Raw genomic sequence first — 25123 nt, 5'->3', positions numbered from 1 at the left:
GCTGTATCTGATACGCCAAAAACTTTCACCACGTTCTGTAGCTTCACATAAACGTTATCCATATCTGAAGGAAATACATTGGATATGGTAATGCAGCTTGTGTACCTTGTTTTATATGAGGAACATGGTAAATTTACAGTGATGTTTTTGGTAAAGGAACTTATGCACGATACTGTATATGGATAAAAGAATTATACTGTTGATTAATAAGTTGTCATATCAAGTAATGTATTTACAGTACTCTGATGTATGCATGATAATGAAAACCTGCATAGTTTTATATTTTTCTTCATTCTAAGCTGTAGATAAGAAATCTGATGAATGTGAAACCTGACTGATAATCTGGGCAAAGTTTGTAGCAGTTACCTGAAGTTCACTATGAAGATAAGTGCTGGAGACACCTAATACAGTATATAGTTCCACATCCTTTGGTGATAACTTCATTTGTCTGTACCCTTTCTTTCTTCTCCTGTATCAAGCTTGTCATATTCCTGTTTTATATTAGATATTGTTTCATGTAACTAAAATGTAATCAGTACTTCAGCACAATAAAAGAAAACAGGATCACTGAATTTGATATTATCCTTTCAAGTTTTGGGGGCCAGAGGCTACAGTACTATAAGGCTACCCTAGTCCAGAATACCGAAGGTGGGTGACACGCCGACACTCCACCTTATTCAACTCATTATTTCTGTTATACTGTATTAGCATTCAGTCATCCAAATGTATAAATAGTATACAGAGTATTATAATTCCAATATGCTCTGCCTACAATTATAATGAATAATTTAATGGCCTCTTAGGATGTAAGACTTGTACAGCTGTATAGCCATACCATGCCTAGATCAGGCTCCCTTATCTTTTAATTGCCGTGAGTATGTATAAAAAAAAGTTGGCATTGTCCAGGTACGGTACATGAAATGAACTTGGAGTGAATTTCCTCCCTCATCCAAGCATTCTCATAAATGAGACTGCCATACACAATCTCAGCATCAGTTTTCACTGCCATTCTTCTGGAGTAAGCTCTCCCACATGTGTAGGGTCCTGGGGCAAGGCTGCTTTATCTCACCTTGCATGTCAACTTTATGGGCCACATTGAGATAGAAAAATGCCTTAACTCACTAAACCACCACATGTTTATCTGGTTATGTGGCCACTGCCAAACATAACAATGGATTCCTAGGCTAAAAGAAATCTGGCACATTACTCTGTAGCAAGTCACCGGAAGGTAGCATACTGCTGTTTTACAATGAGGATGTGTTTGAAGAAACCCAGTGCATGATGATTTGTTACATATATATCAAGTCATAACACTGAATGAAGATACGTTTTGGGTCAAGGATGACCTACCCAACAAAGTTAACTAACAAATCTCCAACTTATCTCAACTGGTAGTTATTTCACTTCACTGCACATCACTTTTCTGCTTACCACCAAAAATGTCTAAAAATTAGTTTCCAGTTCACCTAATCTGGTAATTTCACTTCATTTTGCTTACTGCCTAATTCCCAAACCACACTACTGTTCCAACACTAACACTAACACACCCAACAGTAGCTGAGTTCAAGAATATCTTGCAGCAAAAATGACTAAGCTTAGGTACTGGCGATCAGATAAGCAAAAATAATGATCGTACATAAACCAATGAGGCTTTGTATGGAATCAAAGATCTCATGTGCAAAAATGTGATCATGTATCAATATAAGGTCCTAACTTTTTAGTAATTATATAGGTGATTCATCGCACACCAGTTCATGGTAAAATGGGGGTCTGCTGTACTTCTACACTAACTGAGGATAATGGGTGTCCCCACCCACCACACAAATTTTAATTTTACAGCACTGTACACTAACGATACTACCCTGCAACACAAATATGTGATATGAATTAGTTAATATACAGAAGACCTAAACATGCAGACATACAAAGACTGCTAGACAGAGCCCTAGGTTAGTGGAGGTAAACAAAACACGAAAGGTTGGTGAGAATGTGTGTATCTTACAGAGTAAATGATCATGTCCAACACTACAACTACAGACAGAACTTATAAGGAACTGAACAGAACAGTGCATTTGTTGACCTGCCGAAGATAAGGAAACAACAGAACAGGCAATTCTGAGAGTAAAGTCAAATCACAGAAGGGAACTGCAGATGACTGACTGAGCATGCAGAAGCTACCACTAATCAAGAATATCTGCACAAGACTTATGTTGGCAGTGATGGTTATTAAAAACCAAATACCTGTGTAACTTAAGATTATCCATGGAAAAAACTTAGGCAAAATAAAATGTAACAGCTGCTTTATCTCTACTGAACAGTCACTTGGTAAAGATCTTCACTTACCATTCCCAAAAGATTTAAATGTTCTTGCTGAAAGATTAAAATTAAAAAGGATGCATGGTATACTGTCCAGGATTAATGATCAGCTGATTCTAGGACCAGATTCATACACACACTCATGATCAATTTCCTGTCGTAACTGTGGCTTCTTTTCCCACAAAGGTCAAGGAAAAGAAAGTGCAATCTTCCCACATCTCTTGCTCCTCAAAAAACACATCTTGGTTAGAAGAGGGAAATTATCCTAGATTTATTTATTCAGCAGGAAGGACATGGAAAGTAAAAAGCAGTCTTCCCATATCTCTTTCGATCTTCCATCAAATTAAGTTATGACAAGGAATCAACTGCAAACATTTTCAAGAACCACATCTCCAGTCAGCACAGTGAGGATGATCATATCACAGAGGTGCGGGAGGAGGAGGAGGAGGGTCAGAGGATGGATGAGAGTGGATGCTATCTTGTTAGACTGTGAGGATGTGAAACTTATGCTTATTATAAGTTTTCATATAAAACATGAATGTAAATTACTGTACTTACATATGACAATTGCATTGCATTATATAAATCTTTCAAAAGATCTCTACATATTTATACATGCACAAGAAACATTGCCAGGACATTAATGTTACAACACCACCAGACAAAAACAGCAATGCATATGACCCACCATAACATGCAGCAAGATGGCTGAGCTATAGCTTCACTCAATGCAAAACTTAGGAGATGGATAGTCAAGAAGAATCAGGATGAGACAAACTGAGTCCATCAATAAATATATGATGGATAAGAAGGCTATGAAAAAATCATCAGTTAAGGAAAGGCTGGATCAGATTACATTAGGTCAAGAGAGAATGATGATAAGAACATATGCAGCAAGGATAACAAGGGGGTCAGACAACTTACAACCAGCCTGTGCGCACCTGACCTGTCACTGAGGATTTACCTGATGCAATGACTTCACCTCCACCACTTGGCGATGGTGCTCTTGAGCTGGCAGGTGAGGGAGACTTCGGAGGGGCGGGAGAGCTCTTACTTGGGGGAGACTGAGTGACTGTGACCTTGGGCTTTGAAGGAGGACCTGGCGGAGGCACTGAGGGTGGAGGAGAGCTGGGCTTGCTGAGTGTGGGAGGTTGGGCTGCAGGAGGTTGAGAGGGTTTGCTGGCTGGAGGTGGCTGAGGTGGTACACCACCTGATGGTGGCTGCATTGTTCTGGGTGGGGGCTTGGAACGAGGTGGGGGAGCCTGGGACTGCCCTTGCTGTTGGAATGCTGCTGGAACTGCCACCTTGCCTGGGGCTGGCTTACCTGGAGGTGGTGGAGCAGCACTGCTTGGTGGCTTGGGAGGTGGTGCAGATGCAGGGGGCTTTGGTACTGGAGAAGGACTTGAAGGAGGCTTGGGTACAGGGCTAGGGCTAGGGCTAGGGCTTGGACGTGGACTTGGGCTTGCTCCTCCCCTTGGTGTTGGGGACCTTGACTGGAAGCCTTTGTCTGAAGCTTCCTGCTTCTTCTGGACCTGTAACTGTTGGTTGGCAGTTCCAGTCTTCTGCTGGGTGGCTGCCTTCTGCTGCTTCTCTTTCTCCTTTTTGAGAGTATGGACCTTGAATTTGGCATAGGCAACCCTGGTGGTGGGAGAGTAGCGTTCCAAATTGGGGTTGTACTCTAAAAGTTTGTCTGGGTGAAGTGTCCTCAACAGGGCCTCGTTTTCATGCTGAATGCGACGCCTGAGTGAGGTCTGTGAACGTTTCAGGCTGGTTTCTGAAGATCCAATCTGGTCTCTGCGCAGTGATGCCTTTGACACCTTGGCATTCCAGTCCTCCTTCTTCTTCTTGCCAATGGCCTTGGCCAACTTCCCAAAGATATTCTTGGGCTTTTTATCTGAGGTGAGGATTTCCGTCATGAGACCCTCCACCATGCCAATATTGAAACCCTTCATAAGGCGCCGCTCCATGGCTCGTCCCTTCTTGCCCACCACCGCTGTAACACAATCAGTTACATGAGACATAACTCATTACATCTTTGTCATTTTTTCATTACTTACTAACCTTTTATACATATATACAAGCATTCTGTAAGGCAGTATTAAAAGCTTGCATCGATCAGCCATATTTCACTTTATAAGCTGTAAAATTAGCAACATTTCTATTAAGTCCCCTAAACCTGAGGTCCGTTCTTGAGATTATTATAAAAGTAACATCTGAGGGCAACAACATACATATAAGGTAAGTATGCAGTTAATGATCAGTATCTAATTGGTAGTATGCTGTTCCTCCATTCCCAAGTTAGGATAATCCTCTGTCTATGTGGTAACTGTTAGCCTATCCCTCACAAAACCAGATTCCTAGAAATAATGCATGTTCATTCTATGACATATCTTGCCATCATCCTGCTCCTGTCTTCCACGGAGATTAGACAGGTTGATAACACAAGAGGGAAATCCCTATTAATCCATCCATCCATCATCCAATCCTATGTTGCCCCATGAGGAGTGGAGGAGCCAGGGGTTAGGCAAGTTGGTCCTGACCATTAAGATGAGAGTGACCAGCCTCACTCATCCCTGAGTGTCATTATGTGAGCAATAAACCCCAATCACCCCTTGGATATAAACCGACACAGGCTCGATCCAATTGGAGTGCCTTAATTTGGTTATATGGCTACCACCTCACATAGTAAGGTGGTTTCCTGGTGCACAGGAAACCATTTGGCTCATCACTCAGTGTGGTTATTCAAAGGCAGAAGGAAGGGAAAAGAATGATGGAAAGAAAGACAGAAGAGGGAGTGTAACATCACTCATAGGCAGAAGGAAGTGGAAAGAATGAAGCAAAGAGAGACAGAAGTGGAAGGAAGGACGAGAGGAAAGAGCAGACACCCAATGCAGCACTACATTGAGTGAGTGGATGGTGAGCACCTCCATCTACCACCTATCTAAATCTCTACAAATAATAATAATATTTAAAAAGTAAACAACCCTAGTAGCTAATGTAACATGACACTCACATTACACAGAAGGATAGTCTCAAGCCAATTTGGAATTCTCATCCTAACCTCACCCTCACCAACCTTCAGTCATACACTGTTCTTAATTATCTACATTTTCACATGGACAGTACTGTACTTGCAAAACACATCTATCAATACGTTACCAGATACCAGAACTCACAATATCATCAGAGGTGGCTCCTTGAAAAACTCCACCATGTCATTATACAGTATCACAACCCATCACCAGTCACTCCTGCTGAATGAGTTGGTGTACAGTATTAAAACATAACTATCAATGGTACTGTACTTACATGAGTCTTCTGCATTGACCATGGATGTGTTCATGCCATTGTTCTTCAAGATGTCAATGAGCTCATATCTGGAAAACAATAATTTCTTACAAATTTCTCAAGCTTAATACAAATAACAGTTTTTCTAAAAATTACATGTAAATGGACCTTCTATTGCCCTTATACTGAATATGCAATTTTTTTGTGAGAAATGCTTAACTACTGTATGTACCCACAAGAGCTCTACTATACACTGTTCACTTTAACTTTGCCTAAAATTGGCATCCCACCATCTTGAATGCTGACCTGTAACAAGAAATTAACACAAGAATATGATGCTAGCCATGAAAATTATGGAAAGGATGTAGAGATGTAATTTCTTATTCTGCTACTGAAATGAGGGAAATACAGAGTGCACTTGCTTTATATAGACTTGGTTTACACTAACCACTCTTAACATGGCACCCCCAATCTCTACTCTTCTGTCCTTTACGCTGGCAATTCCGTGGTTTATGCTGGATGATTGTGGCTATGAACCTTGGACCACCGTCTTCAACATTAAAACTATCCATGCAGTGGCATGTAAGTCACTGGACAATGATGTCATGGCCTTAACACATGAACACATCGCTCTAGGCGCCCTTCCTCTGTCTGTTTCACTCATGCTGACTGCGTGTTGTGTCCCAAGCTCAATCCAAAAGTATGTTAGACTCCCATGTACTGTTATCCACTGTCAGTTTGAAACGTACGCTATATTACTTGAACCATGATGTCCCCCAAGTAGCCAAAAGGCTGTCAGTGTGGTGGCAAAGGGCAAACAGGTTCCACTTACTAGATGCTGGGGAATGAGTGATGGAATTCCTAAGTAACTTAAGACAAGAAGTACAGATTACACAATATGTAAGCAAAGATGGCATATTCTTTTCTGACTGACTGATTGAAATGTTTATTGTTGTAAATGCACAGCATAATGGTGATAGCCAGACAAAGGCATAGAGCCAGCACACACACCTGTACCTTGTAACTGCCCAACAGGCATTGGTCTCTCTCTCCTCTTCAGCTAAAAGTGCCATTTTCGTATTACTTTTATATCACGCTATGAATATGTGACTTGCAATGATCGATAATCACCCAAATTCATAGCAAATTCAGGTGGATGAACTATACATAAAGTGTCTGATTCAGTAACCTGGGCGATGAGTCACCTGAATGTTGAAATATCCTGTTTGACCTCATTGATGTCATCCTCAGTGACACCCTTCTCATCTGCCTTGCGCTGCATCTCGGTGATGTAACGACGCACCAGCAACCGCATCACGTTCATGTGACGCTGGTCTGCGCGCTTCTTGGACTGTGTGACCAGGTACGGTTACAAGGTTTAGGTTAACAAAGTGAAATTACATGTTTAGCTCAGTACAATCCATTTAGGCTGCAAGACAAGGCCAAGTTCAGTAAGTTGCATGGGCAGAGCTAGGTTATTTTACATAGCAAGAGGAAACTATAAAATAGTTGAAGAAGCTATATAACTTCAGGTTATGCAAGTGATATATGGTTAGTTTAGGTCAGGTAGATCAGAACCTGTAGGAATGGCCAGGGTAACCACTTCTCTTCCTTTAGGTCCTGACGTTACCCTTACTTAAATAAAATAATCTGGCAACAGCCATAATAAAATTCTGTAGATGTCACATGAGTTCTACAATAAAGTAACTGTGACAAATTAACATGGACAACACACAATCTCAGACTGTCAAATTATGAACACCAGAAAGAACATACAGTTTACCTACTAACATTGGGAAGTACCTATTAACCCTTTCAGCACAAGGATATACAGTGCTCTGCATCATACTCAGGTTAATGTCAGGTAACTTTATTCAGCTCTAGGGTCAAAGATTTTATACATAATTTGTGAGAACCCCTTCAATCCAATGATACATTTTGCATTTTATTTTGGACAATACCAGAATTTTTTATTTGGCTCAATAGAGACCCTCCAGGCGAAGGAGTTAGAATTAATGAATTATTGTAGTTGTTAATATTTGATGTAGAGTTGGAAAAAATTAAACTATTCCACCATGTCTACTTTACACCTGGGATATGTTTGTCGCTTTTCTCTATAATGCATCATATAAATGAGAATCACTTACTGGTAGAGAAATATAATAAGCCTCTATCACCCTTGCAACAGCACCCACAGAAGAAACTGAGAAAAAAGAGGTAAAACACAGTATAAGATGAACTTTTGCCTCCAACTCTATTATAGATCATCACTGACACCAACCAAGACAACCCACCTTTTCCTTGATGGAGCCCCTCATCTTCTTGCTGGTGATGCCCAGGGCCCTCATTATGCCCTTGGGGGTGGGGATCATGTTGAAGGGTGGGGGCACAGTGCCACCATCTTCAAAGTAACTCAGCCATAGTTTTGTACGAGCAAACTTCCACTCAGTGTCAGAGCGTTCCTAAAAGAAGGTAATTTTTATCAAATACATTATTCTTGACTTGTGTTACAGATATCTGAGTATTTCTATGAGCTGGACATTTTTATCAATTACTGAAATGTAAGCTGGTGTTACAAGATGAAAAAGTCTAAAAAATGAAAACTGGGATGTGTAGTCTGGGATGAATCACCTTTGAATATGTCTGTGTATGTTGATGTTGTTAAACGCCAGTCCGTCTGATCAAGCAGAACTGTCGACTGCAGGTAAGAAAGTGCCCCTATGAGGTTGTCCCATAGATTCCCTACAACACTGATGTTCTGTCTTAGTGTGGGATGTGCTATGAAGTGTTCCATATTGTGTGTCATGTTGTGTGTGTCTGCATATATAATCAGAGGAACTGTGTGACTCTATATGTAATTACAGGATTTGTAGCCACTGATACATTATTCTGAGGTATGCTCCAAGATGTGGGAACTGGGGTACAACCTAGTGTATGTGGCTTGAGAAACAATAGGGGGTATGGTAACCTAACACCATAACTTTTGACATGCAGACTTAAGAATAATCTAGGATATGTGACAAGAATAAAAAGGTGGGACTAAAATTAACACTTGAAACACTGTCATCCTCATCATCATCATCATCATTACTGTATTATTATTATTATTACTACTATTACTATTATTATTTTTATTATTATTATCATTATTATTACTGTATATTCATTATTAATTCTACTTGCTTAAAGGCTGCCAAATTCTGCTCGATGTCAAGAGGCCAGATATGAGTCAAAATTTGGGAACTGGTGGCCCGAATGAACTGGAAACTGTTTTATTCTTCAAGTTGGAGCATTTTAGTGGCACTTTGCTGTAACAAAAGTTGCACTACATTGCGTAGTTTTGGATGTGTTACGGTAACTTCAGTGTCCACAACAAAAGTGATCTGCCTAAAGGCCGCCGAAGACGCTTGATATAAAAAACCCAGAAATGAGTCATAACTCGGGAACCGGTGGCCCAATTGGACTGGAAATTGTTTATTCTTCAAGCATTTTAGCAATACCTTGCTGTGACAAAAAAATTGTGCTAGAATGTGCCATTTTTGCTGTGTTACAGTAACAAATGGAAATTGGATAATTATAATATAGATTATTACAGTATTATCATTATAATAATAATAATAATAATAATAATAATATTATTATTATTATTATTATTATTATCATCACTACCATTATTATTATTATTATTATTATTATTATTATTATTATCATCATCATCATCATCATAATCATCGCCATCATCATCATCACGCAAATACTGTACAGCAAATTGACTACATTTTTTAATATTCTCTGTGAAAAAAGCAATCTTAGGATTTCTTAAATCTATGATCAGAATCCAATTATTAAAAATAAGTAAAAAATATACTGGTACGCAGAAACAGAGGGATTTATCCCTGCTTTACCAAGATTTTCAAATCTTCTGTTCCTATTATGACAATTATACAGTTTATGAAAACTATATTAATAATCTTTGCAATAAGTTGCTTCTCTACAGTACAAAAAACTCACAGTATACTTGGCTTTAAGTCTTCCTACATTACTCAATGTACAAACTATTATCTAACTGATGTGTTAAATTTCTAACTGTATTAATGCTGGTATGGATCTGACAACACTGACAACCAACAAAAAATATTTCATGTATATTGAACAGCTATACAGTATACAGTACATTAAAAACCTAATGCTTGTGCAAAAGAAAATCAAGCAACATCAAATCATTGTACTGTATATTAAAAACTCCATGCCTTTGCAGAGAGAAAAAATGAAGCAATCCCAACTGTTGTCATGGCACAGTGGAGGGGCTGTACAACTCGTTCTAAGTATTAAGAGTGCTTGTTGGGTTGTGCTCTCATGGTCCCAATTCATATCAAGTTACCATATGCACAAAATGCTCGACAGGCAATAAGAAGTAATCCCACCTGTCAACCCACCTACATTATTTACATTATAATGAATGTAATTTTTCTTCTATTCATATTGACTGTAATTCTCCTATGCAAAGTCTCTGCTCTGCATTCATTTTTGCATGTTCAGCATATATATAACATAACGAATGAGGTGAAAGATTCTTTTTAAAACATGCTTACAAGGCATCCTACTGAAGTCTAATACAACTATGAAATACTGAGCTGGCAGATTAAAGCAAATTCGATTGGAGGTTCTAGTGTTCAATGAATATCGGCACGTTGTGCAAACTGATGGATTTATTGTTTACTTATTTTTTTCAAAGAACAATAATAGCTCTTCAGAAGACTGGGTTGACAGGCACAGGTAGAAAAATGTGAATAAAAAATAAATAAATTAAAGACAATCAGCACTAAAAGCAGCTGAATATATAGAATGCTGCCTAGACCCACCGAGATTATGTTATATGAATTAGACATCATAGCAATGAGAAGATTGAGGAGAACGATCACATTAATGACGGAGTACGAGCCATACATCAACATGGACCAGAACCTTGTGAAGCTCCCCACGCCAGTCAGTTCAAATGCGTCCAATTCAACGAGGCCGAAGGAGGCCCAAAACAGTGACTGGGATGTCTCGAATAGGCTATCAGGGGAGGAAACAATACTCATGTAGCAATTTTTATGGTTAGCAAAGGTAAACTGGTGGAGAAAAATTTTCTGTTTGTGTCCAAGACCTGAGTTACAATGTTTTATTTTAACAGTATGAGAAGTAACAAGCTAATTTTGGCACTTGGTTTGGCTTCCAACCCACACAAAACATCAGTTGCACCACTGCTAACCCCAATATGGGAAGTTCTTAACCAATGGACTGCAGCAGGGGGAGCCACAAAATAGGCTCTGTGGTGTGGCAATATGGTAAAATTAGTGACCATTGCAAAATGTCTTCAAATGTACATCATCAAGTCTGAAACAATATGACACATTTGGTATAGCAATGAAATTTTTGCTCAATTCACCACAATTAACAGAGTTACTGTGGTCAGAAATTTACCATTTGGCAGGAAACAGACAACTATATGTGCAGGACTCACTCCTGTCAAAGACTGTGAGTTGTCAGCTAGTTCATTATGCCATAACCTGAGCATGGCATGCTACTTTGGATAATTTATTTAATCACTCTCTCTCTTCTCTCAGTCACTGTCAGCTTTGCATTTGATTCCATCATTTTTTTTTTTTTTTTTTTTTTTTTTTTTTTTTTTTTTTTTGACAGATTTGTGCCTTCCTCAGGTGCTAGTGATATGTTAATGAACCAGGAAGTGCATGAATTACATTCCAAGTAGCTACTGTTACCTTGTTTCTGACCTCAACTTAGATGGTGGGGGGTGAGAGATGACAGAAAACTATTATCTCATAAAAATTGTGTGACACCACTCATACAAGAACCTTTGTGGTGCGTTGTTTAAATTTCCGCTCTATGAGGTTGGTCACATGCCCCCTCAGTTGAGTCTGGGGTTGCAGGCCATAGATTAAGAGGAAGCATGATGCATTTTGAAATAAACTTAATCTGAGGGACCCTGCATTAGCAGTATGTCACAGTAAGCACTTCACAGTTTTTCAATGAAGATGTCATGGTAAAACCCTAAATTTCCACCAGTCTATGCCCAATGAGGATACCATAAAGTCAAATATGAGAATTTCTGTTCATGTCTTGGACACAAAATTTGGAAAAAAAAAAAATCTCCACTCCTTTCATACTACTGTAATTCTAGACTCACATGGATCATGTTGTAGGAGTTTGACATCATGGCAATCAGCAAGTTGAGCAAGACGATGACGTTGATAACGGAGTACGAGCCAAACATCAACATAGCCCAGAATCTTGTGAAGCCACCCAGGCCCACCAGCTCGAATGCATCCAATTCAACAAGACCAAAGGAGGCCCAGAAGAGGGACTGAGAGGTCTCAAACAAGCTGGTGATTATCACAGGAAGAGACTGTTATCATCAATGAGAGTTGCAACAGCCAAAATAAATCATAGGGATCCATGTGCAAGAACCACCTTTTGGTCTGTGTCTATCTATCCATCCGTCCATCATACAACCAGTTCAAGGACATGAATATTTGTCTTTGATTTCACTGTGCATCTTAAAAATACGAGAAGAATGATGGTCAAGTTCCATACTGCCTGGCACATCTTCCTTATCCCACATTTACATATATATTACAGCAGGCTGAATATTCTCTTTATGGTATTCATACAATCTGTGTCAATATGAAGACAATAACAAACAACAGAATACTGTACTGTATTTAGATGTCATGTGTAAAATAAACTGCTAGGGATGACTTGTTAGAAAAAAAAAAAAAAAATGAGAACATGGTGTCAAGACTCTAGCTGTGCAATATGGGTTTGGTCACATGAATTTTGTCGCACTACTAACTGGGATCCCTACACATGTACACTATTTTGGCTGTGCATCTTTCTGGTTTGGCATGATAAGGTCTTTATGCTTAAATGTGGAAGAAACATTTTACCACCTGGATAACATTACTGGAAAATACAGACAAAACAGTAATCTGCCTACAAACATAGATTTTGCCACCATATCCAAGCTCCACAGCACCCTAAGTAATAAACCTTGTTCCAACACTACTGTACCTTTCTACATAATGCCAAAACAACTTGGTGAAGTTTACCTGATATACTGAATAAGCAAAAGCACCTAACCTTAATAAATACATAATGTTAAAAACTGTACAGTATACTAACATATCAATCTAAATTACTCCAGGACTTATAAAGCTTTTGGAGTCTTCTGAATGAAGTATATTGATCCACACTAAATGATAAGCTGTAAGTGCCTCATAAATACTGTACAGTACCTTAAAGCTCTATATTATAATTATGTTATCTAAGGGAATGTATTTTATTACACTATCATACTTCTTGCAAAGGACTGTGGAGATATAAGGATTGGAAATGAGAAACAAAATATGCATGGGGGGCAAGGAATGAAGGATAAGATGAAAAGTACACAGGAAGGGAAGGTGAGAGAAAAATAGAAAAGGGAAAGAATGAAACGGAAGGTAAAAAGATAAAGGTTTGGAAGAGGATCAAGAAAGTTAGTAGAAACGAAGGTAAACAGACAAAAGTAACAAAGAGGCAGACGAATGTGAATGGAAAGGGAGGTAAACAGACAAAGGCAGGAAGCAGGAATATGCAAATGAGTAGAGAGAAAGATAAAACACATAATGGAAAAGAGCAGGAATGTGAAAATCAGTGGAGACAAAGGTATGGTAATAAAAGTAAGGAATATGAGGATGATAATGAGTAGAACAGAAGGAACAGAAAGTAAAAACAAGGGTAAAGAAAAGGACAATGCAAAAAAAATGAAACAGATGGTAAACAAACAAAGGTAAGGAACAGGAAGACCAAAATCAACTACTGTACCATGAATAGAAGAGGCTTGAAAGTAGACACTAGGGGCAAACTAACCCCCTCATAGCTAACTATACTCTTTTCACTGTATTCTGACCTAAAATTACCATCTCTCCATCTTGAATGCTACGTTGTAACAACAGATTAACAGTATTATATGAAGCTTGTCAAGAAGAAAGTGCTACAAAAAGGATGTAGAGCCGTAGCGCTGTCTTTTCCTGTCACTGAATTATGCAAAATAGACTGCAAAAGAAAAAAAAATTGGGCCAAGTCCAGGTGAAAAGGGTATAATAAAGGCCTCATAAACAACAGCCTATCACTATGTTTAACATCCACTTTAACTTGGCAGAGATTTCCATGCTTTTATAGCTTCTTTCCCATACCTCAAGCTTTTCATGCTTTTAGAGCTTCTTTCCCATACCTTAGTAGCACAATAAGGAAATATCTGTAACTGCACTTTAGCTCCACATCCTTTCCATGGCACTTTTTCATGACCAGCATCACATTCCACATTTTTTTTGTTCCCAATATCTCCAGACAATTTTATTTACCTTTCAAAAGACCCCCTAAACAATAATGATGGAATTAGAAAGATTCCACGACCCACTTCATTTCTTAATTTCTCTTTCTCCGGTGAGTACAATCACCCATAAGGAGGAAAAAAAAAAAAAAAAAAAAAAAAAAAAAAACTGGAATGAAGGAATTTAATATCTTCTTACAGCCTAACATTCAAGATGGAGAGATGGCAAGTTTAGGCTAAATTAAAGTGGACAGACGACAATACAGTACAAAACTCAGCAAAAAGGTACTAACTTAGCCCAACGTCGCCAGATGAAGCAAGCCTGATCTTCATTATCTGTATCTGGGAGGCCACCAGGGAGAGAGTAACACTTATGCATCTCCAGCTCTGCATAGTACCACATCAGCTGGTTCAAACCTGGCCACAATGGAAGAGAAATGTGAATAAAAAAGGAAACAAGCCTTTAGCAATGTTGTAAATAAATGTTGTACTCTAAGTGGTTTTGTAGCACTTCTTCCTAAATAATTTATTCTGTGCAATACACCTCAGTATCTTCCTGTACAGTACTGATGTTAACTATGTTGATATGAAAAAGATACCAGATAAATTACATACAAGACAATGTAATGATAAGATACATTACATAAATCATTAATGAAGTGCTTCAAAGCCTCCTATGCCATCTTAAAGACAACTCTATGACTGATAAACTCTGCTTCATTAAAGCTTGGTTATGAATGTATTTCAGCTAGGAATGCATATCCATCTATGATTATATTCTGTCAAATTCAAGAAAGAAACATCAACTTCACCACAGAAACTAACCACAACCAAAGGCAAAGAGTACGAGGGTGTACAAGAAGAAAAACTTTAGAATATCGAAGATCATGCGTCCCAGTGAGATCTGCAGTGGCCCCAGGTGAGGGTTGACACTGAAGATGTGCACCAGCTTCAGGAAACTGTCAAAGGAACAGTTCAGAATGACTGAAGGGAAAAAAAAAAATCCAGTACAGTACTTTACTATCCTTTATGAGACTAATTCAAAGTTGGAGGAGTACCTGTATTTGTCTATTACTTAATCCCAGAGTTCATAAGCTACAGGAAACATGTATAAAATATAAAATATGTCATCAGACTGTAATAGGTCAATGGCAAAAACAATTTAATACTGCATAAAATGAACAGCAGAAATCCTATTAAAAAAAAAAAAAAAAAAAAAAAAAAAAAAAAAAAAAACAGGCACTCCATGCTCACCAAAAGATCATGGCCGCACCAAAGCATCCCTCTGATAGTAACATCGGGTCAAAGGGATGCCACATCTCACGGGGGTAGTACGGCCACAGCCCATACCACAGGTCCTTTTGCACAAGGAAAAACGAGGTGGCACGCAGCAGGATCCATGTCATGAAGAACGAATTGGTCACAAAGTCGATGATGTTCCACAGATCCTTGATGTATTCCAATAACCCATCACCCCACAGTGACTTGATCTCACCCCATACCAAACCTGTTGGAGAGAGACAGTTATAGTGTTTCTGTTAATATTTTCAATCCAGTGACATACCATCATGTAGGAGTTGGTGATACAGTAAATAAAGTTCCACGAGTCTTCACTGTATACCAGAAATCCACTGCTCAAGAGACTTTCTCAGCTAATATCGAGCACGTTGTAAAAATACCCCCGCTAATAACATTACACCAGTCCTGTATGAGACAGCCCTAGCATGTATTCAGTATGGACGGTGGGTGTTAGCGCCGAAGTGGTGACATGTAGAGGTGTGCAGTATGTAGGAGGGCTACTGGGCCTTGAAAGCAGGCTGTGAACCCTATGCCCAGAGTCGGACACATTTAAAAAAAAAAAAAAAAAAAAAAAAAAGTGATTGGTAGAAGGGTTGTTAACTGTTGTTGCAGCTGATCCATGCTCATCTAAATGTGAACTCAGTGGAATGCAGGCTGCCCTTATCTAGCAGCCCTCCATCCTACTCTCAAAGGATAGGCAGGGGGTTGAAGGAAGGTTATATAACTGGGCATTGGAGCCACCCAGTTATAAAGTGCCACCACATGAACATGTCCCTCTCCTGCACTGAGTGGGAGGATGTTAGAATATAAATGAACTGCAGCACTGCGATACACCATGTCCCCCTTTTTTTTTTCTATAAGGACTAAGGAATTTCCTCTGATTAGAGGACTTTGGTTTTGGAATGTGTAGCAATTTTTATGACCGGATGCCTTTCCTGATGTCTACCAATGACCCTTGAGTGGACTCAAACCTCCGACCCTTCGGTCAGGGCGCTCTAACCCACTGAACCACGGCTGCTATAACCAGGTAGGTGACAGGCATATGCTACCTCTTCCGGCAAGACAGCTTACCTGGGTGCAGCATAAACTCACGACTCTTCGATCTTGAGTCAGGTGCTCTACCACTAAGCCACCATGCCTATAAAATGCATGACTAGTTACAGAGGAAATAGAGAGATATGTAATGTCTATGGCTGCAGAAACAATGAGAGTACAGTGAGTACAGTAATGTGACCAGGCTGAACACTTACTGAAGACATACATAATGATACAAAGCTCAACCAGGCCTGGAAGTGAGCCTCGTTCCTTCATCTTCCATTCCTCTAAGATGGAGCGTAGCCATGCGTTCCCAAACCACTCAATCAACAGGTACTCGATTCTCTGAGATGCCAGGGCCAGCAGCACTGTTGACAACACAAATTTATCAACACTTTCACTACATTATGGCTCACTTAACCCTGTAGTGCATCTAGGTATTTCAGTCAGGTTAACATCAGAATATTTTGTTCAACTAGGAGAAATTTTTGCATTTAAAGGCTTCAAAAACTGTCCCCAGTTAACCTTTTTCTGGTATTATTATACCTAGTAATTAAATTTACGCTAACACCCGGCAATTTTATTCAGTTGAGAGAAAGGTTAAAGTTGAATAAAATCATTTAGTGGTGGTAACAGCACAAATGAAGTCACATAATGGCACTAGTAGGTTTCACGGAGATCTCAGTAGCAAAGTATACAAATTGGGGGGGAAAAAGTGATATATGTACAATGTTTTCCCTCCATTATCAGTTCTGTACTCCTATCTCACAGCACTTACTCAGGAAAAACATGTAAGATCCACAGTGAGTGATGAACTTGACAAAGGGCTTCTTGACAAACTTGCCCTTTTCAGAGGACGGGCTGATCATGTATGCAATGGAGAGGATAGGGAACATGCATGCTAGTTTGATGACCTCGATACACTGGGATATCATGTCCTTGCGTCGGAAACCTGGCAAGCCGTCATACCAGATGGCGCCCAAGAGTTGTTGAACATTGGGGTGAGCCACAAACTGCAGGCCAGAGTGAAGAAATTTAATACTATGCCCTTATAGTAATACAGAGAGACCCATAAAAATTGATATCAAGTTTGTTTCTGTGACATACATCTGATACTGCATAGTCTGGATCACCCTGTACATACATACATCTTGAATGGAAGTGTTCCATGCTTCCATATGTGCTGGAGAGGGATGCCTGCATGCACTGGCACCAATATATCTTGCAGTTATACAAACATCCCTTAGTTCCTTCCCCATACCCCAAAAGGAGGATGGTGGACTGCAGGTAAAGGGCAGCTTCAGTCTGTGGTCCACCATGAAACTGGGACCACAACAACAACAAAAACAATAGGTCAACTCTTTCCACATGACAGCTACTTTCCAAGCTGCATCCTCTTCACCAGCATACCAGTTGAAGCCTATAACCTGAGGTCCTACAGTATGATCTTCTCTCATCCATGTTCAGGTCAGAGAAACACTTAACCCAGCTATTCTCACACATTTTTCCACATGTCCAAATCACCCCAGCCAACCTTTACACATAACCTCACAATCACTACTCAAGCATTCTTTTTTCTATAATCCTGAGGATAAACTGACTAGCAGATAGATAAGAAACACGACCCCCACCTACTTCAGTGACAGATATAACCAGCATTTAGTCATGAGAAACACTGGCATGTATACAAAATACACTAATACAGAAGCTGTTTTCTTAAAACACAGTGCAAAACTGTAAGCTGGAACCAAATTACGGAAAATAATTCATGGAACATTTAAACCTAAGATGTGGTAAGCCTGCTTGGTAAGTTACTGAGCACATTCAGCAAAAATACTTACCTCACATTATATTGGACTTCCTGTTCCTTTGGAATCTAAGTTTTTATTCAATAAATCCCGGGATGCAATTATTTTACAGTATACTTGTGTTACCTTATGATAGTTCCAGTTTAGAATTATTTGAACAGAAGAGGTTAGAAACAGCCTTAATAAACCTATCAGAATATGAGAGATTTTCCCCATGTTGAATAAAATTAAAGTATTTGGTGACAATAGGAACAAAGTAAAAAGACAATCACTAATGTTAATGTGATTAAGGATGCAGTTGCTAAGATATTCCTGCTGATACTGACCGACTTCTGTGAATATTTGATGGCCATTTTGAGTCGTGCCAGTGAATTCTGCTCCCCCTCCATCCACACCTCACCATCATGGTCATAGTTCAGCATAATAGCCAGCTCGGTGCGGGTCCTGGTCTGGTCCAGCAGTTCGGTTGCAAACTTCATCACAGTCTTACGTAGCTCCTGTTGGGGGAGGGGGAGGACATTGTGAGAGATATTATTTCTGCATGCACTTTCTAACCTGATGAAGATCCCTAACATCATCACTATATTGCATAACTCTAGGTAAGGAGGAGGAAAGACATTGTACATTATTTCCTACCCTGGCCAACCCTTTATGTTCAGTCCCAAACTTCATCACTGCCTTGTGACCTTTGACACTGGAGAGGAAGGACAGTGAGGGTTATTACTATACAGTACTACAGTATATTGTATTTTTCCTAACCTGACAAGGATCTCTAACCCTCTACACTCAGTAGCAAATTTGCAAAAGAAACTACAGTATTATCAGTATACACCATCGAGCTACACCCTGCATTATTCATTACTGGTACAACCCAACAACACAATAACTTACTTTATACTCCTGCTTGAACTCATGCTCCATCCCCTGCAGTCGCCGCAACTCTCCTGAGAGCTCAAATGCCGTACGTATGGGGTCCTTGGAGGAGAGGGCGATGAGGGAGGGTGAGGCTAGGGCTTTATAGGCGTTGATACGGGATAGGGAGTGGCGCAGGGAGTCCTCCTCAGTTGATATCAGGCACTCATCACAACCACACCTGCACAGCACATTACAACGTATGAAACAAAAAGAAACTCTGAGTATGTTGGTTGCTTAATACAGCCTCTCCCACACACACTCTCAACCTTATTATCCCCTCATACACATACCTTATCAACCTCTTTCCAACACATGCTTCCCAAACTACTCCTCTCTTATTACTGTACTCCTCAGTCTTTTATCTTCTCTCATAAACTCCCCAATTTCATCCTCTCTCTCTCTCTCTCTCTCTCTCTCTCATACTTCAAAACTTCAACCTATCTCACGTACATTCTCTTTCAACTTAACCACCCTTTCCTACCGCCACGCTTTTCCCCAACTGTATCCTACACCCACACCTTATCCTACTGCCACACATACCTCCTACCTTACCCTACTCCCACACATCCTCCTCCACCTTCCCCTTTCCCTACCCACTGCACTAACCTGATATCATGAGGCATGGGAAGGGAGGCGCCACGATCAAGGAGCAGCTTAAGGATCTCGTAGTGGTTGTGGTGGGCAGCCAGGATGAGCGGGGTGATGTCTTTGGTGAAGGTGGCCGTCTCTCGAGTCATCACCTCCCAGCTCTGAGGCCACGAGGAAGTTAAGAAGGGTGGGAGGATAAGGAGAATGGAGGATACACAAAGGACTTACAGGAACAAGGAAATTAGAGAGAGGGGAAGTACGGAAGGAATGGGAAAGTAAAATGGAGATGGGAAGGAAAGGTGAGTGGAGAGGGGGAATGGAGAGGGAAGGGGAAGTTGGCAAAGAAACGCAGGTGGAGGGGTAAGAGGAAGCAAGTGTATGAAGGGAAATGGAGGACGTTTACAAAAAATAAAAATGAAATTACTAACTCATCATTATACAGTATATTGCAAAAAGTTTTCAAGACATTTATTAACATACCAGAGCTGTGTCCAATTTAATTTTTGCAATACAAGTACAATCATTGCAGCTTTCCGTAAATAACAAGAATAAAATGAAAAATGCATCACTGGACTAAACCGGTTAATATTAGTAAGGGTACTGATACTGACATAAGGCTCTCCTTTCTTGTGGTGTTTCTCCTCCCATGCCAGCAAAACTTCCACTCCTTCAACATACTCCTCAGAGATGGCATGGAGAAGAGCATCCTGCGGGGAAAAGAAAAGATCATCATCATCATTATCATCATATTTCCCATTCATAACTCTAGACTGCACTTCTCTAAAGGCATCTCCCTCTCCACCACACCCACAATTAACTCTCTCATCCCCCAAATGATCTGCCTGGCTTTCCTTTAGTCATTCTCCCTCTAGCCTCACAAACAACCTGACCCATAACTTCCACCTTTGCCGTCAACATCATCCTTCTTCTATTACCTAATGATAATACAGGATTCAGATCAGGTGAACACCCAAGTAGCTGAGGGGTTAATGAGGACTATATCCAACAACTGCAGTTTGAGAAGTCTCCCCAAACACAAATAATATCACCTGGTCATCTTTATATTAAATTTCAAATATATTAAACTAGTGAAGGAATTCAAATAATCTAAAAATTTCCATTCTAACCATCATTCCCATATCCTCTTAAAACAATACATCCCACTTATGGCCTAGCTACTGTTCTCTTAACTTAAACATTTTGTCTTCATTTCTCTTCTTTTTCTTTCTCAATCTTTATTAACTTTTAGCTTAATTCCAAATTCTTACTGCAACTCAAAAATACCCAATACTCCTCCTTCCTCTCCTACTCCTCAATACCTCTTCCATCTCCTCTACTTACTTTCGGCTTGACTCCAAATTCTAGCAGCAGCTCCAAGAGGTCCAAGTTCTCATTCTCAATGGCCACAGCGATGGAGGAGCGGCCCAATGGATCCTTGCAGTTGACATCTAACTCCTGGGGACGACTTTTGAACTGCTCCAAGTGTCTGCAAAAGAGGAAAGTCGTATAGCAGACTTCATTCTCATCATCATCATCACCCAATGCTTTATTGTCCTATCAGGAGCACAGTGGCTCAAGGCTAGGTTTTGCGGCTGAGACTTATAAGGTGAGTTACCAGCCCCCCCTTGGATTTCATTCCTTATGGGCCACATCCAGCTGGTTTACTTCTTGGTTATATGGTTATCACCCAGCGTAGTAAATGGTTTTCTGGGTTACTTATCACTCAGTCTAGGGTTACCTGAAGGTAGCACCACATCAAGTGAGTGGACGGCGAATGCCCCCACCAACCACAAAAACGAGACTAAAAGTAAGCAGAACAATAAACCTAACACACACACACACACACACACACACACAAAGAACGTAGTACCGTAACTGACCTGCGGACGGAGGCCACATCTCCCCTCTGGACATATAGAAGGTACTTCCTCTCCGCCTCCGTCAGCACGATGTCAGACGGCGCCTCCACCAGGTCCAGGTCCCCACCCACAGAGCTCTGTAGGGGTTATGGGCAATAGTTACGGTAAGTGAGGTCAGGGTGATACGACAAGAGAGGTCACAGTCAAGATTTAGAGAAAGAGGGGTCAAGTTCTGTGGGAGTCACGATCAAGAGGTAGGGCAAAAGATGTAAGGGACTCCTGGCAGAAACTGTGATCAAGAGGTCACGTTCTGTGGGAGTCGGGGTCATGAGTAAGATGAGTCTGGTCGTCAGGACGTGAGGCAAGAAGGACTTAAAGTACAGTATAACAATATATAGGCTTCGGATATATAGGAGATGAGAAGTATATTCTACATGGCTTTGGAAATTTCGTAACACCACTTTCTTGACGATATATTCTGCCTCTTGTATGCTTCTGATCACAGGAAAAAGTCCAGGTGTAATACGCTAAAAAAGTCACAAAGGAAAAGGCGCTAGGAAGCTTGCTCTGCCACCTACAATATGAGTATCAGATGTGTCAGATACTCACAGCAGAGGCTATATCGGTGAGGTTCTGCTGGGACCCCGCGGCCCCGCCATTCTTCACCCCCATCCTGCACCAGGCCCTTCACCTCACCACTACCTTTGACCTAAAAAAAGAAAGATACGCAAATAATACAATTAATAAAGACATACATAAGAAAACGGTGAACTATAACCAACGTCATCATGAAACACTTTTACTTGACCATTACCTTCGCCCTGCAGAGGAAATACAAATTAATAACAGACGAATAAATACATACAAAAATGGCAACTACAAATACCATCATCAAATAAAAAAAAAAAACTATACACCTATATTATGTCAAGAGAGCAGAGTTCCAGTACCATAAAATAATAAGTATGTCCTAAGTACCTACCACTGACGAAGGCTAAGTACAAGTGGGTTAAGGGAAAGAGGAAGTAGATGGTATGGTACTTCCTGGCTGGACTAATAGGAGTGAGTCCTGTTAGTCTGTCGTACTCAGCACTACGGAAACCCTTCACCATCACTTGTATAATGATCCCACACCCTCACTGCTGCTGGGGAGGGATGCATTCACGTGGCGGCACAGACTGGTTATGCAAACGTCCCCCAACTCCCTTCCCTTACTTAAATGGAGCATGGTGGAGTGGTGAAAGACAGCTTCAGCCAGTAGTCTACCAGGTTCAAATCTTCCTTCCTTCCTATGGCTACATCATCATTATCATCATCATCATCAACAACCCTTAAACATGGCAACCCACAAACCTAAAGCCCTCCTATACTCTTCAACCTCCCTCATCCCTTACCCCCTCCCTTACCACTCCCTCCCTCCAACCCCTATCACCCACTCCCTCCCTTTCCTCAATAACATCAATAATGTCCAACTTGATTGGGTCAACCATGAAAGACTTAGGAGTTATAATAAGAAATGACTTGAAACCAAGCAAACAATATACAGAAGCTGTGATAAAAGCCAATAAACTGATTGGATTCATCGGTACAGCACTTGAATATAAATCCGATAATATCGTCCTCACTTTGTATAATTCCTTGGTACGCCCACACTTGGAGTACTGCGTTCAATTTTGGTCACCGTATTATAAAAATGATATGGAGAAACTTGAGATAGTACAGAGAAGAGTGACAAAGATGATACCTGGATTGACAAATAAACCATACGAGGAACGTTTAACAGCCCTGAATCTCTTTACCCTAACGAACCGCAGGTTACGAGGAGATAGAATTCAAGCATTCAAAACAATCAAAGGACACGATAATATGGCCATCGATAAATATTTCACAGTTGATCGCTCACACTACTCTAGAGGTAATGGTCATAAAATTATTGGTAAACGATTTCAGTCGCATGAAGCTCAGCATTTATTCTTTAATACGGTTGTAAATATATGTAACAAACTGCGGAGTACTTGCCACAAAATTATGGAACAACGTTTCCAGTCCCATGAAGCAAAATACTTCTTTTCAACAGAGTCGTAAATATCTGGAACAGACTTACTTTTACCAGCTACGAGAAAGTTCATTCCCCTCCTGTCTACAAGACACCCTGTACACTTAATATACCCGTACACAGCGTCATGTCACGTCATAATATATTTATCAATTTGTTAAAACGCACATAAAGTAGTATAAGCACAGACAGCTCTGAGTCACTACTCTTACTTTCTACCTGCGATGGGCTGTGGATCACTGAGGGTCCCTGTTAGTTAAGCGACGATCATCAGGATTTTTAAAAATGTATCAGGGGTCACTGCTTCAGGAGGTAACTTGTATACTTGTCTCGCATGAAAAGGTTCCTTCTCAAGGTGGAGCAAACGGAACTGGGGATTGACCGGTGCCTACCTTAAAAGGACCAGGAAAGGTTGCCGCACCACCCCTGAACATCCACTCTGTGCAGTTTCCACAACGTGTCGACAAACACCCCGTTAACTCAGTGTACCCGTACATCATGTCATGACTGAGTTATTTATTTATCTGATTACTCATTTTACTTTATTACTTTCTCTTTCACGTCATTCAAACTGGTAGCTTATATAAATATAGTATAACAGAATGTAACTTTTCCTTTTCAGTCTTTCCTATGAATTTTCCACGTCAGTTTTTCCTTGCTGCATGATGGTCCTTCTCACTTTTTCCTTGAGGGTTTGGAGGCGAGGGGAGCCTTTTAGCTTTACTATCCTAGTCCTTCAGCATGTAGAATTAGATTTTGTGGTCACAGTCTACTCTGTAACAAAGAGCCTCGAATGGACCATAGTGTCTGTTGCTGTTTGCTTTCCTTCGTATCATTCTTTTACTCCTTACTCCCTTACACTTCCTCCTCCACATCTTCTCCCTCACCCCTCATACACCCTTACCCCCCCCTAATTTCTCCCACTCTCATACCGTCTCTATCATACTCCCCACTCTCCCTCCCTACTCACTCTCATGGATAAAAGGAAGGAAGGAAGGAAGGAAGGACGGAAGGAAGAAGGAGATGGATAAAGCAAGGAAGGAAGGAAGGAAGGAAGGCTATAGCACTGAGCCAAGAGAAACCCTACCCAGTGTAAGAGTTGAGACAATAGTGTTAGTAGGGCATGCCGCTCCACACACTCACCCCAACCCATACAAAGACCAACAAACCTCCTCTGACGCCCCTCAATCCTTCACCACGCCAAGGGATTCACCCGTAAGGCATAAATTACTGTTCAATTGGGATCTTTTTACAACCATAGTGCGTTCAGCTTGACTTAACCTCTATAACACACACACACACACACACACACACACACACACACACACACACACACACACACACACACACACACACACACACACACCAACCGTCTTCTCCATGTAGCATCGACGGCTCCACAACACCTCTCACTTTGCGATTTATTTTGCACTTTACACTTTTAAAACCATCTTATGTGTACACGATACAATGCAATTATGGTAATGGCATTTAAATTACAAAATCGATCGCTGACTAATTCGTAACTGCAACGACTACAGCTAGGGAAGTCTTTTGCTGTAATTACCAAAGGGTACAAATTTAC

General features: G+C 40.4%; 1 protein-coding gene across 1 annotated transcript in view; it reads right to left on the bottom strand.

The window, feature by feature from the left end:
- Positions 1-1988: 1988 nt before the first annotated feature.
- The window catches only part of LOC145393844 (transient receptor potential protein-like), a 35279-nt gene continuing 12144 nt past the window's right edge, over positions 1989-25123 (bottom strand). Inside the window, exons 2-18 of the mRNA XM_080267888.1 lie at positions 22092-22191; positions 21504-21619; positions 20965-21109; positions 20235-20330; positions 19642-19784; positions 19012-19213; positions 18447-18617; positions 17091-17325; positions 16528-16680; positions 15233-15485; positions 14804-14937; positions 14272-14395; positions 10467-10662; positions 7899-8066; positions 6810-6955; positions 5626-5693; positions 1989-4309 (exon numbers count right to left, since the gene is read on the bottom strand). Of these exons, the coding sequence (XP_080124014.1) occupies positions 3237-4309; positions 5626-5693; positions 6810-6955; positions 7899-8066; positions 10467-10662; positions 14272-14395; positions 14804-14937; positions 15233-15485; positions 16528-16680; positions 17091-17325; positions 18447-18617; positions 19012-19213; positions 19642-19784; positions 20235-20330; positions 20965-21109; positions 21504-21619; positions 22092-22154 (3486 nt within the window). The 5' untranslated portion in view covers positions 22155-22191 and the 3' untranslated portion in view covers positions 1989-3236. The remainder of the gene's footprint in view (positions 4310-5625; positions 5694-6809; positions 6956-7898; positions 8067-10466; positions 10663-14271; positions 14396-14803; positions 14938-15232; positions 15486-16527; positions 16681-17090; positions 17326-18446; positions 18618-19011; positions 19214-19641; positions 19785-20234; positions 20331-20964; positions 21110-21503; positions 21620-22091; positions 22192-25123) is intronic.

This window comes from Coenobita brevimanus, chromosome 25 (assembly GCF_032717465.1).
Source record: "Coenobita brevimanus isolate Jiangsu-jjx chromosome 25, ASM3271746v2, whole genome shotgun sequence".
Lineage (NCBI taxonomy): Eukaryota > Metazoa > Arthropoda > Malacostraca > Decapoda > Coenobitidae > Coenobita > Coenobita brevimanus.
This window is presented reverse-complemented; position numbering and strand designations above follow the sequence as displayed.